The 17,021-nt window shown below is 46.2% G+C and overlaps 2 protein-coding genes across 4 annotated transcripts in view; both read right to left on the reverse strand.

Moving 5' to 3' along the window:
• Positions 1 to 2,950: 2,950 nt before the first annotated feature.
• Positions 2,951 to 9,021, reverse strand: MAL (mal, T cell differentiation protein). 2 transcript variants are annotated; one of them, XM_066316454.1, is made up of 4 exons: positions 8,365 to 9,021; positions 4,603 to 4,773; positions 3,948 to 4,079; positions 2,951 to 3,728 (listed from the first exon to the last, which is right to left on the reverse strand). In XM_066316454.1, exons 1-4 carry the CDS (start codon positions 8,449 to 8,451, stop codon positions 3,654 to 3,656), a joined length of 465 nt encoding a protein of 154 aa, XP_066172551.1. In that variant the 5' UTR covers positions 8,452 to 9,021; the 3' UTR covers positions 2,951 to 3,653. The 2 variants fall into 2 exon arrangements, with proteins under 2 accessions (XP_066172551.1, XP_066172550.1); XM_066316453.1 differs by having other exon boundaries at positions 4,603 to 6,316; positions 8,365 to 8,481.
• Positions 9,022 to 12,078: 3,057 nt separating this feature from the next.
• The window catches only part of GPCPD1 (glycerophosphocholine phosphodiesterase 1), a 41,120-nt gene continuing 36,177 nt past the window's right edge, over positions 12,079 to 17,021 (reverse strand). For both annotated transcript variants that reach the window (XM_066316444.1, XM_066316445.1), the window contains exon 20: positions 12,079 to 13,676. In XM_066316444.1, the coding sequence (XP_066172541.1) occupies positions 13,490 to 13,676 (187 nt within the window). In that variant the 3' untranslated portion in view covers positions 12,079 to 13,489. The remainder of the gene's footprint in view (positions 13,677 to 17,021) is intronic.

A 17,021-nucleotide genomic window follows, 5' to 3' on the forward strand; every position in this document is an offset into this window, starting at 1 on the left:
GTTTGGGTCTCTTTGGGTCCTTTTATTTATTTCTTTATCAAAATGCTGATGTGTAGGAGATGCTGGAGCAAGCAGCAGCAGTGGTTGATGTGTGCACCCTCTGCACCGTGTGTGTCACTGCTGAGACTCGGGGGTTAAATTCTGTGCCTGTCCTGGCATTTCCCCAAATGCCACATGATGCTTGGGCCACCTCTTCTGTTAGTGTGGGAGAGAACGCCTTAGAATTCCAGCCTGGGAATTTACATTGGGAGTTGTGATGTTAAAGACATTTAGGAGCAGTGTGTTGCACTGATTTCAATGCAGGTTTCTAAAGACAGCAGTTGTGTATATGCAGACAGGCAGCGTGAATTTAACTGAGTTTTATCTCACTCTTGCAATGAAAATTCTAATTCCAAGGCCATGCCTGCTGAGCAGTGGGATGAAGGGGTTTTTTTTTCCTGTTTTCCAGCTCAGAATAGGGTGTTCAGGTGTTGAGGTTGCAAAGTTTTTTCTCAGCAGCACATCAAGCTGCTGTTGGGGAATGAGTGCTGGCACTCAGCTGCCATCTCTGAGCTTAAGTCCCTGCATAAAATTAATCTTTTGTGGCTTTACTTTCCCACAGGAACAGGGTTAACTCTTCCTGTGGGAACAGTTTTATTAACAGCAAGAACAGCAATATTAACAGTATTTGTTCATATTAACATGAAGGTTTGTGTAGATGTTTTACCCAGCCCACAGAACTGGCTGTAAAATGAGGAATTCCTGCATATTCCATGGAGCTGGCCATAATTTTCTATTAAAACTCAAATTCCTCTCCTGCAGTCCAGGAGAAGATGGAAGTTCTCCTCACTCATTGCACTGCTGGAGGCAAGGTATCCAATATGCAAATATTTGGGGAACAGTTAACATGGTGGTTAAACCACTTAGTTAAGCAAGAGCAACCGAGATTACAATCTGGGCAGAGTTAATGAATATGTCTGCAATCTTGTTTTTAATAGGAGCTGAGGCTTTGCCTGCCTTCCAGTGCACAGATTGGCAGGTAATTGCTGCTCTCTAGAGCAGCTGCCTGCAGCTCTCCTTGTCCTGCTGAGGAGAAGAGCACAGATGAGAATTCCACTTACACAGCCAGATGAAACCTGGTGGTGAGTGCACAATAGGCCCAGTGTTTCAGCAGTGTGAATGGGATTTCTAAATGATGTGGGGGGGGAAAAAAAGGCTCACTTGTGGGTTTTTTTTAATGGGCTGCTCCACCCAAGTCCATGTGCAGGGGAATCCCAGCAATGGAGGGATCTGGGAATTCCTGAGCAAAGGGATGGAGCAGCCCCACATTCTGGGCCAGGCTGGGAGCAGCTCTGCAGGCAGCTCTGTGTTCAGCACTCTGCGAGGGCCAGCACTCCCACACCCTGGGGAGAGCCCTGGCAGTGTCCCACTGACCCCATGGAAGTGTCCCCAAGGGAAAAGGCTTTGTCCAGCAGAGCCACAGCAAATCCTCAGCTCAGTGCTGCCTTCAGAGCTCTCTGTGGGGGAGAGATGTGCTGCACACGTGGGCTGTAGGTCCTGGGAGATGCTCTGAGCTCTGGGCAGCATCTCTCCCTTCAGGAAGGGTTGAGGCTGTGCCATATCCCAGGGAATGTCAGTCTTCAGGGCTGTGTTAAGACAGGAAAGCCGGGCATGGTGAACCTCTTTGGTGGCATTTTTTCTGCAGCCACCCCTCCCTGTGTCCCTGCCCTGTGCTGGGGCCCTGTGCCAAACAGGGACACCCTTCACCCTGCTCAGCTGCAGGGGTTGAACCTGGGCTTCACAGCAGGAAGGGATCAGAGCTCCAGCTCCATTCTCTAGGAGTTCATTCCTGACCCCAGGAGGGGATCAGAGCTCCAGCTCCATTCTCTAGGAGTTCGTTCCTGACTTTCTGGTGAGGAGTCCCTTCCCTGTGCCCAGCCCTCCCCAGAGAGAAGCTTCTCTGGGCTGCTGCTGTGGGGGAGGCACTCAGCAAACAGCCTGGGTGGGGACAGAGAGACTGGTGCAGACTAGTGTGAACTGGTGTGGGGTGGGCAAGGGGAAAGCCAAGAGCAAAGCAGGGCAGAAGGAGTGGGACGTGGCTGTAAATGTGATGGCCACAAGGGCCAGGGATGTGAGGGGACAGGCAGCCCTGGTGGCTGCAGGAGGAAGAGAGCTAATCCAAGGCCCAGGGCAGGGCTGCAGGTCCCTTTGTCAACACATGCCAGCAGAAAGGCATCTTTGTGTTCCAGTGTCATGTCCAGGGGCATTGAGAGAAGCTGGGCAGCAACACCCTCACACACACCCTATGGTGATGGGATGGTGGAATTAGTTTCAACTAGTCTCAACAGGTGGATGTTGAACTTCAGAGCCATGTGCCATTGTCCAAAGTGGCTTTGAGTTCCCTCCCTTGCTCTGAAAAGGGATTTTCTCTTTTCCACCTCTGTTATAACCAGTTCCCTGTTGTCACAGTAACACAAGCGAAACGAGTCAGGCTGGTTTTCAGAGAGGAAAAAAAAAAACCAACCCACAAATATTTTCCCTAGTTTGCAATTAAAAACCGTCAAACCAAGCCCTTGGTCACAGGTCAAAAGTTTGCCTGGATGTGAAGCAACAAGAGGAGCCTCCAAGTCGACTTTTATTTCCTCCTTGTCCTCTAGTCCTTGTTACCCAGGAACTTCAGACTTAAAATGGAAGCAATTTTTGCTCCGCAAGCTGGAAGAGATAATTTGACAGCACTGTTTTTTAGGCACCTCTGACTTGTTGAAAGCGTCCCTTCCTGGGTCTGAACCCCATTCCAATTAATTCATTGTCATGGTTCAACCCCAGCTGGCACCTGAGCTGCACTCACTCAAACCCTGTGGAGCCACTGCCCTCTCAGGGTGCAGAGCTCCTGAGGCTGTGCCTAGGTGCAGCAAAGGGTAAAAAGAGCAGCAAAAATCACAAAAACCATTCTCAAAAATCACAAAAACTGTTCTCAAGATCGCAGCAACCCCATCTTTATTAGTGACACCGTGAGAGAGCAGCCATTCACCAAAAGCAGGAGTGGATTCTGATCACCCCAGGAATTCTCCTCCAGCCTTGCTGGGCCCCTTCCAGCTTGTGCTTTGTGGGGGGATCAAAGGCAGAGGTAATTCCTGGTGTGCCTCAGAATTCAGCAGCACCTTCAGGATCTGCAGAGATCCACACTGCTCCTGAGCTGAGTTAAATGTTGTCCCCATTGCTCAGGGCCAGTCAGAGAAGGCATTTTCAGAAACTGCATGGAAATATTCATTTGTGCAGCAGTTTTAGGGGGGGAAACAGACTTAAAAGGGCACACAGCAATTAAAATGACACAGTTGCACACATGTGCTCCTTGGTGCTTGTTCACTTTTCCCCGATACCACTAACAACCCTGGACACATAAAACATATTTTGGCCCTTTGAACCCAACTATATTATGTTTTTTAAAACTGGATGGCTTTTTTATTATTATATTGGCCCCAGCATCAAACTCTCCCCAGCCTGTAAGATACTGAAGGGAAAGAGATTGTGTGAGGATATTCCTTTCTCTGGCAGGTTCCTTGTCCTCATCACCAAGACCCCACATAAAAAGCTGCTTTGTTTGTAGGCTACAAATTAAACAACAAACCCCAACCCCAGCCTGGAGAAGGCAGTCGTCGTTCCTGGGCTCGTTCTCAGGATGATTTCCACCTCAGCAGCGAGAACACCTTGTGGATCACATAAAGCAGGGTGGCCACGAATGCAAACACCTGGGATGGAAGAACACAGCAGCCAGTCAATTTTGGTGCCACTCCAGCACTGAGCACACGCTTAGTGATGTGCCACAAGTCTGGGGACACCCGCATACAGGTGACGCTGCCGTGGTTTCTCCGTCCCCTCCCCAAATTGTTGGTGCAAGTCGGGATTTGCTCCTGAGGGCACTGCAGACCCAGGTGCTACTGTCCCCTGCCCTGCAGGCAGGCACTCACCACGGCAGCAATGTTCTCCCTGTACTCCTGGGCCAGCAGTGAAGACAGCTCGTGGAAGCTGTAGGTGGCATAGGCTTCCAGCACAGAGGCGCTGAGGTAGAACAGCGCTGCTACGTCGTGGCAGATGAAATCCTGGGGAACAAGGGTCACACAGTCACCTCCTGCTGCAGTTCTGGAAACTGAGGGTTTGGGGGCTCAGGGTGTAGTAACGTGTGTGGGGCAAGATGAAGGATTTGGGGGCCTCTTCGTGGGTTTGGGCAGTTTTCTGTAATTGGGTGATGGGGTCCGCATTGCCGACTTCAAGCAGTCTGTTATTTGGTTTAAAGTGAAAATAACTTAGGTGGCATTTCATAATTGGACAGATTGCCCTTGAAAAGACCTGGTAGAGGTAGAGGTACTCCATTTTACCTCATTTCTCTAACTTGCCTAGTTAGTGCTCACAGCTCATGGGCCTGTAAATAGATAAATAATAAATATCCAAGCCCAAACACATTTCCTGTGTATTAATCCCAACCTGGGGAGAGAAAAAGAAGCCAGACCTGTCCCAACCTCCCAGTGGGTGACACTGCCCATAGAACCACCCCCAGGCTGCAGTTTGGGGTGCAGCAGCAGCCCCCTGCCCTGCAGAGCCCTGGGCTGTGTCCCAGGCACGTACCAAGGTGACCCAGCAGCTGCCGCCGCCGCCGTGAGCCCCGCAGAGGTAGAGGCACAGCAGGGAGAAGGACATGACGAAGCAGAACACGGAGACAAACATCACCCAGCCCTGCAGCATGGAGTCTGGGACCTTGGAGGATGCCACCAGGATCCACACGAGGCCCCCAAAGATCTGCAAGTCAAAGTGGGGGGACAGGGTGAGTGTGTGGTAAAGTGGCTCATCCAGAGCAGAGGGAAAAGCCACACACGTCTCTGGCACTGCACATGGCAACAGCCCATGATTTCTTCTCAGCCTCCACTTTGAGCTGGGAGCATCTGCCACTGATCCTGACCCCAAAAAACTCCTCATTTTTGCTCTGCCTCCTGGTGCCCTTGCCACTCACAGCCTCCCTACACCCCCTGCTCAGGAGGCTGCTGCAGGCCCTGCTGAGGGCTGGTTTAATGAACAGGGAGGATGATGTAGGACAGGTGTGTTTGCTTCACACTCAGATCCCTGCCAGGAGCAGTGTGAAACCCTGCTCACCTCCACAAACAGCACAGACACCCTGCCCTCACAAAGGCCACGTGCAAATATCACTCTGAAAGGACAGAACAGCTGAGGAGAGGTTTGACTCTGGGTAGGGGAAATGAGCCTGAGGCTCCTAGCTCCTGCTTGGGAAACGAAAATTGAACTGCTGCTCCAGCTCTTTGGATCATCCATCATTGGCTACACCAGAGCTGCTGGTGTGGGAGCAGGTGAAACCTCAGCCAGCCTTGGGGTTTTCTGGTGGCACACAGGGACAACTGTGCCCAGGCTCCATCCCTTCACCAGCAGACTCCTGCACAAGAGGATGGGAGCAGGATGCTCAGTGTTGTGGGATGTCTGGAGTGCAAGAGGTGCCTTTGGACAGTTCTCAGTAGCTTTTCTGTGCCACAAATCAGCCCAGTTGTTCTCGGACCTGTGCAAAGTTTAGTCTGTGCAATATCGAGTGATAAGGAGCTCCACAGCTGAACCCACACTGTGCTGTAGTGGGGACTTATCCCTCACCACCAGGCAGTGTGGGACTCAGGCAAATGTCCAAAGGTAGGAGAGCCTTGCTGGCTCCAAAGCTCCAGCTTCTGATTTATGGTAACTCAGAAAATGTTATATCCTTTGTGTCACCCCCACAGCTGTAGGAGAGTTCATTGGTGTCATCATGCAAATTGACACATTACATCAATTATGTGGTTGAGATCCTGAGTGAAAATCAGGTTTCCAAAGTGCTGCTGTTCTGGTCCTTCTCGTAAAAACCAAAGGCTGACACTTGAACACTAATCCAGTCCTTTTAATCACTCATGTGCTGACAAAATGAGTCTGTTGCAGCTAAAAATCCTGGGGGGGGAAGCTATGGCTGCTCCATTAAAGTCAAGCACAGATTATGGTGAGATATGAGGCTGGGGAAAGGAGCACCACAGCCCAATTCCTACCACTGACCATCTCCCTTTCCTGCAGGCTGTGGTTACTCACCCGGAAAAGTCTGTTTGACGTGGTTTGATTATTGACTCTGGTTTTATGGTGAACACTCATAAAAAGTAAGGAAGAATTGAGAGGCTGTCAATAACTCACAGCAGGATGTGGACAGCAGTCTATGAAAAAAAATCTGTCCTTTAAATAGCTTTTACAAAGCAAACATACCTGCTTTCAGCTTGTTTCAGCTGCTCCACATAGATCTGGGTGTCCATATGTGCAGAAAGTTCTTCAAATTAAATAGATTACAAGGATTAAACTGAGCCTCACAAATTCAGAATAGTGGCTCTTCATCAGCCCATGCAAATGTGGCAATCATCTGAGCTACAGGTAGGATCATCTGAAAATTTCACAACTGCCTTAGCATTTAAAATGCCTATTTTATTTTGTTTTGTTACCATCTTGGTAGGCAACCTGAAATTCCACTGAGGAATGAGAAACTCTTTTTATCCCTGTGAATGCTGTGATTCAGGGCAGCCACCTCCTTTGTACACAGCAGAGGTCACACAGCTGCACAGCCCAGAGTCTTCCTGGAGATGGAGAAATCCAGTCCTGCAGCATTCCTACTTCCTGGGTGGCTCCTGGAAGCATTCCTTCGGGATGCACATTTCCAGATCTCACCCAAACCAAGGGACAGGGTGCTCATTTCAGCCCTGCCAAATCCCCTGGAGACAGGGATTGCCAACAAACACTTCAAGGGGAATAAGCTGGCTGAGGCCACCAGCAGGCTCAGCACCAGGACTAACACAGCTCAGTGGCAACTCAGAGGATGTCTGGGCAGCCAAAACCTCCACAGTCACTCAACATCCTCTGTGAGAAATAAAAAGGGCAGAAAATTCTCACAGCAGTGCAGATGTAGGCCTAAAGTTAAAAAGGTACCAGAATGAGGACATGGAAAAATAAAACTGTGTTTTTGTGCTGTGCAGAGTTAGGCCTTAGCAAGTAGAAAAATATGTTAAGCAAGATAATAGACAAGTTTAATAATAAAGCTCTGTGCTTTGTTTATAGAAGAGTATAAAAAGTTCCTGAACAGCAAAAGAATATGAAACAAGCACCTATTGTTAGATATAAGGTATAGGTGTAGTTTTAATGATCAGTTTATGCAGATGCCTGTGAGCTCTTAACAATTTGCAATAGACAGCCTTATAACACAGAGAATTCTGGCTGCTGTTGGCAAGACATGAGCTGTTGCCATCTTTCAGTTGTGTCGCCCTGCACTGAGGCTGATGTTGCAATAAAAGCTCGAGGAACATCTCCCAGCAGTCCTGTCCTGTTAGTTAGAAATGTTAGTATCCAACAGTCCTCCTTCACGTGGCTGCAGGACAGCTGGACCTCTCTCTCAGGCAGACCCCAGCTCTGCAGAGCGCTGAAGGAAAGCCTTTCTCTGCATCCTCCTCGCTACACTGTTCTCACCAGAGAAGGAAGAAAATGCTGGAAATCCCAGGGGTGTGGACCAAGCTGGGTGACAGAAAAGGGTTTGGTGCCAGATGACAAAGCTGAAGGTTTTAGCATGAAATAATCTGGATGCCATCCTACAACACTCGGCCAGAGCTTTCAATGCTGGACCAAAACGTACAAAAATTTGGAAAAAAAAGCCTCCCAAGCTCTTGAGAGGAGAGCGCGTTTGGGGAGTGGGGTAGAGGACACCAGGAAAAGGTTCAAGTTGAGACTTTGTATCCTATAACATGCGCAGAGCAAAGGCTTTTAGCCGTATGCGCCAGTCCCATTAAGATTACGATCTCGCCGTGCTCAGTGAAGTTACAGTGTGGAAAGAAGTTACAAGGTGTTTGCTCCCCCTTGGCTCAGGCACACGCCCCGGAGCAGCCGCTCCGCACCTGCGGCTTGGGAATGCGGCGATGGAGCCTCGGCCCCTGGGCTCTGCTGCTGCAAACAATTCCCTCGGCCGGCCCCGATCCCCTGCTCCAAGGCAGCAGCTCACAGCTCACCCTCTGCCTGTGCTGTCCGCCAAAACCACCGCCCTGTTCATTAACCGGCTCCCTTTGGCAACCTGCTTTAAACCCACCAGCAACCCAGCCGAGCTTTCAGCAGGAAATCACAATGTTTTCCAAAGGCACCCCGAAAATCCCACCACAGACTAAAGGAGAGCTTCAGAGCCTCACAGCTCTGTTATTTTCTCCGAGGATGAGCTGCCTCCAGCTCCTCGTGGGTCCTGAGCCACGACTTTGGGGACAGGTGTCACCCCGCAGACACCTGCAGCATAACCCGAGTGCCCGAGCAGCAGGCACGGCCCTCCCCAAAGGACAGGTCAGCACTCACCATTTCAGGGATGAAGAGCACATCTGGGAAGGTGGTCAGGACGGCCAGGCCGCTGGGCAAAGTGCTGGTGGAGGTTGAGGAGGACATTGGAAGCCTCTGGCACGGCGATTTTGGGCCACTCTGCTCCTCAGTGCTGAACGCAGCCTCCTCACCTCTCCCTCTTCTCTCTTCCTCCTTTCCTCCCCTTCCTGCTCTCCTTTCCTCCTCCTTTTCTCCCCTTCCCGTTCTGCTCTCTTTCCTCCCTGCTGACAGCTGAGGACAGCTGTGAGTGGCACAGGTGTGGCCAAACCCTGTGACCTGCAGTCACATGGGAGGTGTCCGGGAGCTGCAGGGGCAGCCCCGGGGCGGTGGCAGCAGGGCCCGGCTGTCCCCTGAGCGAACCGGGCAGGGCTCAGTGACACCGGGGTGACACCTGTGCCCATCCACCGGGACAGCTTCACATCCCCTTTTCACTGCACAGTAAGCCAGCACAGCCGAGCTGGTCACAGCAGAGGACACCAGGGTGTGACATGTGCCCACAGACACCCAGCTGAGGTGTCAATCAAACTGCAGGGCAAACCACCTCCATCATCTCGGGAGGAGATTGGAAATGCCAAGGGAACACAAATGACCTGAAACTATGAGACTTCCCAAGCAGTTTCACCTCCGTTTTTTTTTTGTTTGCTTGGTTTTTTTTTTTTTTTTTTGTCTGTAGTCCATGGGAGCAAGTCATTCCCTTTCTTCTTCATATGGATTCATCAAATTTTCTTCATTCACTCCCTGTCAACACATTTGAACACACAGCAAAAACCTAAGAACCCCAGAAGCTGAGGCCAAAAAGTGCAAAAGTGCAAAACCTCTTCATACTGCAAAAGACCACACCCGGTTTTCCCAGTGTAACTCCTTTAGATGCCTGAAGATCCTTCCCTTGAGGGGAAACATCCCTCAGGGACACCTCTGGAGGCTGAGTGAGAGACTTGCCCATGGTCAGTGCCATGGCTAACATCAATCTCTATTTGATAGTTATTAAGCTAGCTGTATTATTGGTGCAATATATAAAGCACTGTATGAGAAGCCTCACTGTGTAGAAAACAATTCTGATCAGATTGTCATTTGTCATTTTGAATTTTTGTCCTTTTACATGTTCATCTAATCACTATCATTGTCAATGTAAACGAAACAGTCATTTCTTCTTCCTTGTCCTTGTCAGGTGCTGAAAGAAAAGAATGACATGACAGGGTTCCCTGGGGAGGTATAAACCACTAAGAGCTTTCTATTCTGGAAAGGTCTCTCTGAAAGACATCCCTGGACATACACAGTTTTGGGGCTGGTATCCAAATACAATGTCCAAAATCCAGAAAGAGGATGAGGATGCCTCTGTTTGCTAAGGAAAGCACCTCACCCCATGGGTGGTGGTGCAGGAGATGCAGCCCTGAGGAGGCACAAACCAGCAACAGCTCTTTGGAGAGAATTTCTGTGTTAGAGCAGTCCCTGGTGGATGTGTTCCACACTGGAGGCAGCATCCAAATTTTGGTGCAGGGCTCCTGGGAGGAGTGGATTTGCTCCCACACAGGAGCATGAAAGAGAACAAGTGCTGGCCTTTACCTCCCCTGGGGAGCCTCTAATCTGCACCAGGAACACTGGGCAGAGCTGCTTGCCTTCCAAAATGAATGTATTTCTTTTTGTCCTGGCACATTTTGCCAGGACTTTTTGTCCTGACACTTTTGACTTCCAATCTGCCCTTTGGGTTTCAGAGGCAGCATGACAGTACATTTAATTGTCTAGTAAGTACACAGGGATATAGGTTGGATTTCTGAATGCTGACAGTGGGAAGGTAAAAGCCAACACCTTTTATGTCCTGGCACCTTTATTGGGAGCAGGTGGAAGAGGGCTTCAGGTTTGGACCCTAAGGAAGGGAAAGTGAATTACCTCAGTCCAGTTTACACAAGAAAGGTGTAGTCCAGCACTGGCTCTTTTATCCAGGACCTTCTCTGTGGGAGCAGCTGAGGGAGGTTTTTAATTTTGGACATAGATTCTGTGAGAAAATCTGAGGGCACACACAGTGAAAAGAAAGAGCAAAGAGCTGCATGTGGTGCAGTTTACAGGCTGGAAGAGGAAGGCCAGGGCTGGCTTTTTTTTTTTTTTTTTCTAAGAACTGTATGGAAACAGTTATTGGCTGTTCAAAGCTTGGAAGCTGGGTTCTGGGACATTGATATGATGGATGCAGCTGAGAAGGAAAAGTGGGATGTAATTCCAGGAGTGTGAGACAAATGTGGAGCCAGCAAGAGTTTCCTCAGCCAGGATTTTTGCTGCCTGTTCACACTTAAGGTACAAGATCTATGTGACAGAAAAGAAGTGAAGACCCAGTTATCTGGAGAAATTCTGGAGGTAGGATCCAAACTTCCCAGGTGGAAAGTTGCTACTGCATATTGTAACACACCAGCTCCGTCATGCCCAGCTCCATCCACACATGGATACGTAAATATACAAAGGGAAAGGAATAGTTTCCACAGTCAATGGCTGTCCTGTGGCTGTATTAAATGGATTTAGTAAATGACTGAGTCCTGTCCATCCCAGATGTCTTCCAGGGCAGCAGAGCTGGTGTGCTGCTGGCTGGAGCAGTCCACACTCACTGTCCATGGTAGTTATGGCACACAGTGGGAGTGTCATTCAGCAACCAATAAATACTGTAGATGTAGAGCCCTGTCTTTGAGTAGGCCAAAAGGAAACGTTCCAAAAATCAAGAGAGGAATTCTGTCTTCCCTACTACAGCTCACGCAGCTCTGGATTAAAAGTCTGTAGGTATCCGTTGGCTGGAGCAGAGCCATCTCTGCCCTGGCCCACACTGCTCTCCAACAAACACTCCAAAGCTTCCCCTGCCAGATCCCAAATTCCTGCTCTTTGCTTCCCTCCTGTCCCATCTGCAATGCCAGTGGCTGTGGCACAACAGCTGCTCAGCTGGGCCAAGCTGTGAGCTCAGCTCCAAGAACTGGCACAGCAGGAGAGCTGGTGAAGCCCCTCAGGTTTGGAGGGAGCTGCTGACACAACTCGCTCAGTAAAAAGGGAGTCAGCAAGAAAACACCAACATTAACACTGCTCAAAACTGTCCTGGAAGATCATCACAGTGGGTGGCTTTATTTCCACCCCCACTCCCCTCAAACAGAACAGCAAGTGCTCCCTGAGCACTGAAGGCTGGGAAATAAGATTTGAAAGGTGCCTAAGCTCTCCTGAGCATCTCACTGGGGTTATTCTGACAGGGAGCTTCCCACAGCACAGCTTTGAAACCCCCTTTGCACAGCACATCTCTGTGGTTGTGCTGCCCAGCTTCCACAAGCAGTGACACAAGCTCTGCTAGGAGCTGAGTGTCAGTTGGCAAAGCCCTCAAGACTTGGCAAAAGGATCCCACAGGGTACAAAAAATGAGGGAAAAAATAAGAAAAATAAAGTTTAAGGATTAATCACATAGGTGAGGAATGTACCAAGTAACAGCCACAGGTCCCTGATGCCAAGATTCTGGCTCAGTGCCCCCTCCCCTTCTCAAAAACACAGCTCACACACTTGCAGTTTTGTTTAGGGTTTCTGCATTTTTGTTTGGGTTTTTTTTTTTAATAAAAGAAGGCTTCCAGATACCTAATCACTATTGTGCTGTTTGTGCAGGACAAACAAACTTTAAATACTAAAATGCACAAGTCAAAACAAGCTGTTTCAAACTGCTCAGCAGTGCAGGCTCAAGCACTTATTTGCAATGGCTTTACTCTTTGTACAATCGGTTCTATATGTAGCAATGACTGAATATAAAGAATATAGTACATACTATTGGTTTCATTGTCAATTTACAAGAGAAAAAAATAAATATTTTCCATTCTTATTATACATTAACACTTCAGTAGAAAGTTACAGCTGTTGTGTTGGCATGACCTGCAACAGGAGAAGAGGAGGAGAAGGGACATGCATACTTATCTATTAAGAACTCTAAACTATGACTTTGTAATAAATTACAGAGGATAGATACCAGCCAACAGAATACTGATTATCTGGATTCAGTACATTTGGGATTCTTGCTCCATGGTAAAAGCTGAAAATCCTGTAAAATACAAAAGCCAGTAGCTTGCATTATGTAAGTAAGACAAACCACGTGTGGTGTAGCCTCTTCTCCAAATGTTTGTGACAAACAGGCTCGTGGTTTCTCAGGCAAAGGAGATTAAGTTGTTGAGCTGGTCCTTGCACCCTTCACACATAACTAGCACCATAAAGATGCAAGGACCTCAGCAAACACCTAAATTTCATGCTTAATAGATAAAGCATGCATTTTTGTAGAGTTTGTGCAAGGTACATACTCTGTTCATTAAGGTTACTGTGTAAGAAGATTCTCCACCACTGAAGATGTTACTGTAATTCTGTAATGTTAAGATTATTAGCAACGTTTTTAAACGTCAAGCAGGCTTGTGTGAGATTAAAGAAAAACCTGTGCTCATGGTTCCCCCCTGATTGCTGTGCACTGTACCACTGAACTGAGAGCTGAGGAAACAAAGGCAGCAGCCTGAATGTCCAATGAAGTGGAGGAAAATGAGCTGCAGTTTGCTAAAAAAAATAAATATTTTAAAATGGCACGAAGCTTTGTACAGGAGGATCTACCAGTGCAAATACATATACATGAGGTACCAATTCGTTCAGATCTTTTTATAGGCCAGGTCTATTTATATGTACCATAAAATCACTCTCAATTTCCTGCTGTCAGATAAATGCTACAGCTTGTCAGCCTGTAAGTAAAATCAAAATCAAACAAATCTTCAGCACATTCCATATCAGATTATTGTAATTTCTCTACAGTTTCGTTTCTGAGCTTTCACTACTGAGACTGTTTAATCGATTTTGGTTTTTTTAAAAAGCCCTAGCGATAATTTTCTTTTTCAAGATTTGAGATTACTTGAGGAAGAAGTTAAAACTGTATATTTAAATTGGAACAGTAACTATAACTGGCTGAGTATTTTAACATTGTTTGAAATTTTACTAAGAACTGTTAGGAAGGAGGAACACAGTTATTGCTATTTGAAGACTTAAAATTAAAACAAACCAACCTGAAAGCTTAGACAGAACTATTCCAATGGTGAAAATCCTATAGATACAAAACAGTATTCTACCTAAAATTAGTCCTTTTGCATCTCAACACTCTTCAAGTTATCTATAGCTTTCTCATCCAGGTAACTCTGATGGCATTTGAAGTGGCTAACTGAGGGACACACACAGCTTTTCAACTCTGGCAGTTCGTTCTTGAGACGTTCCAGCTGCTCCACCTGGAATATATTTGGTTGTTCAGGATTTGAGTCGTATATCCTGAATAAAAGAGAAAAGAAAAAACACTGATCAGTCTAAACTAGCAGTGCACAGAAATGGAAACCAGATGAAGCACCTGGGATTTTTTCCTTACCAGAACAAAATTAGGTCCCAGAGACAGTTTGTTTGGGGGTTAGTACCCTGAGTTTTGCTGCTCATGTCACAATATAAAATGGTATTCCCTTTACACAGACTAGTTAGTGTTTCAGCGGATACACTAAAAATCTACTCACTTAATGTCCTGACAAATGTGGTTTTACAAGTGGCACAAAGCAGTGAAACAAGAGCAGAGTTGCAAGGTTCAAAGGAATAAGGAATTTTGGAGCCCTGAGATTATCTGAACAGACTTTGATATACTGCTTGCACATAATACTGCATGGAGTGCATACTTACTGTTTCAAGAAGTATTTCACCTCCCCCCAGTTCAGAACCTTTTCTTTTCTAAATTAGCATAATTAGCACAATATTAAGTGAAGAGTGAAAAATAGAAAATCTGACCTCTCTCCACACCTAATGCAAATTAACCATCCACACTACTTTCAACAGTCTATCCTCTCTACACTTTCTTCTTTTCACACATGTAAACAAAGCTGCAGGACTTGAGGTGTCAGCATCACACCAGATTGTTCAAAGCACATTTTGAGTGACAGTGTAAGCACTGAGCAAACTCAAACACTACTCTGGTGCAATTCATTACAAAGAAAAAGCATTGGTGCTCCTGTAACCTAACACGGGTACAGCACCTATTGCAACAAGGATATACCTTGATTTCTCAACATTTATTTGTAATATCAGCATGTTTATATCCAAAATTTGAATCCTGGCACCAACTGCTCTCACTTTTAGCTGTTGCACATACACAGTTCCAGGTATTGCAGATCTCCAGGTTTATCTCCTTCAAATGAAAACTTCTGCAAGAAATGACCATGGCCTCTGCCTTGGTCTTTAAAAATGTTCATACTTCACTTAATGATTCCTCCAAGAGAGTCGTTTGCTTTTATTTCATCATCTTTTGTCTCTCACACATTTTCAAGTTATGCCCAGAAGGAAGCAATGCCACTAACAAAACAATGTAGTGCTGATGTGAGAGAGTGCAAAGTGCCCTTTTCACTTGACAAGGCAACTTGCGAATTGCTGGTGACACCAAAACCAACAGGCAGCTCCAAGATGGGTACAATAATGGGACTCGAGTGAGGAAACACTTCCACAGAAATATTCGTATGGATCACAGTCAGATAAAGGATAAATTCTCCAAGAAGTGAGGATAGATGCTGTCCAGTCTGATGAAATTCAAACAGAAGGCACAGCATTTAAATTACTTGCACAGCACTTATAATCCAATACAGGCCTAAGATATGACCCAAATCTGCCCAATGGAAGTTTTCTGCAAAATAACAGCTCCAGTACTTCTCTAATTATTTCCAACTCACTGTAAAGGTAAGGAATAAAGTCTCATCTCCCTATCCTACATTCTACAACAGGACAATTATTTGGAAGTAACTAGGCACCAAATCTGCCCAATGGAAGCTTTCTGCAAAATAACAGCTCTACCTTCTTTCTTTCCTTCCTTCCTTCCTGTGCTTTCTTCAGCGACACCTTATGAATTCTCCTGGAGTTCCAGACAAAACAATGAAACTTGAGGATAGTTTTCTATATAAAATACACACAAGGAACTAAGAATCTCCAGCCCTTCCCATCAGCTAGACACTAGAACAGCAAAAGCATGATTCTTCTAAGCCCCTTGTTCCTAGGACATGGCTAAGCCTGTTTCTAAGCAGCTTCTGGCTCAAGTATTTTATTACTAGTTCTTTACTACAAATATAAACTCTTTAATTCCTGCTCCATTCTAAATTACTTCAATTGAGATTCTGGATGAATTCAACCCTCCAAGCTCCTTTCAAGCTGCCCACTAGACCCAGCTCACTCCAATGTGTGCATAGTTTCTTTTAAACCAAAGGCAGAGAAGACAACTCAAAGCAAAACTTCAGAATTTCCTGGCCCTATTTTTTATTTGGGTCCACAGAAGTACACCATCAACAGAGCTCCAGTACTTCTCTAATTATTTCCAACTCACTGTAAAGATAAGGAATAAATTCTCATCTCCTTATCCTCCATTCTACAAGAGGACAATTATTTGGAAGTAACTAGCCACCAAAGCTTCTCCATTAATAAGCAAGTCCTTTAAACATTACTTTTTCAAGCAAGCACGTTCTACAAAAGACTTGCAGGGCATTGCAGGGCTCCGCAGTGGGTGTAAAACTGATGTGTTTGGCTCCTGAAGGGTGTTTTGCAACCTCTGAAAACACATACAAGACAAGAGGCAGCAGCACTGAAATAGTGCTTTCACGCTCATGTTTTTAAATAAAGCTTTTCACTTTTCTTATTCACAAAATAGGGAAGACTTAAACTTGTCATTGCATAACATATTCATTTAATCACTGAGTAGATTATAAACCAACTTATACTACACTTCCTCCACATATCCATGCTGTTATTTAGTAACATGCAGTTTCAGGCAAACAGGGCAGCCCAGGTTTCAGCAGTCTTCTGCTTCTGAGAAGTGTTTAAAATGCTTTTGATTTGGTTGCCAGCTGAATTTGTGAAAATGTTGGGAAGTTACCAATACCAGTCAAGCACAGCTTTTGCCTGCAAATGCAACATGCAGCCTGTGGAACTGTGGTGTTCAGACAAAGCTCTCAGCATCCATGTTTGGGAAATACTGATTTAGTATTTTTATGCACTTCTGTGTATTGCTCAACAAACAAAACTCATATCAAGTAAAGTGAATGGGAAAAGATGATGCAATTGTAAGCCAGCACTCACCCCTCTCCACATTGGTATTTAATACACGGCCAGCAGGTTTAAAAAGACAAGGCTGCATTGTTCTTAGAGCTAAGTATATTCAAATACAGAAATATTTTCTGGACTGTTTACAAAGCCTATCCAGGAGAAAAACACCAGATCAATCACTTCAGAAATCCTGCTCTCAGAATCAACATTTTAACTGAGCCAGAGAATTTCACAAGAGGTTGAAAATTTCTTCTCTTATTAAGATCTAAACATCAGACAAATAAAGCATTTTAAGGATGAGAGTTCTGTGCAGACAGAAGATACCCAGTCATGCACAGGACGTACTTTCCTGTTTAATAACCCAAATAAAAGCCTGAAGGCAGACGTGGCACCTTTCAGTAGAGGCTGCCCTTTTAATTCAAGTAATTTGGTTAAACACTGAGATGGATAGTAGTTGAACATAAAAATATAGGAGAATACCATCCCAGCATCCCAGAACACCTGTTTGGATTAATGATTTGGGTGTATGTAATAACCTGCAGCCCAAGTGGAGAA

Source organism: Sylvia atricapilla, chromosome 3 (genome assembly GCF_009819655.1).
Source record: "Sylvia atricapilla isolate bSylAtr1 chromosome 3, bSylAtr1.pri, whole genome shotgun sequence".
In the NCBI taxonomy this organism is placed as follows: Eukaryota; Metazoa; Chordata; class Aves; order Passeriformes; family Sylviidae; genus Sylvia; species Sylvia atricapilla.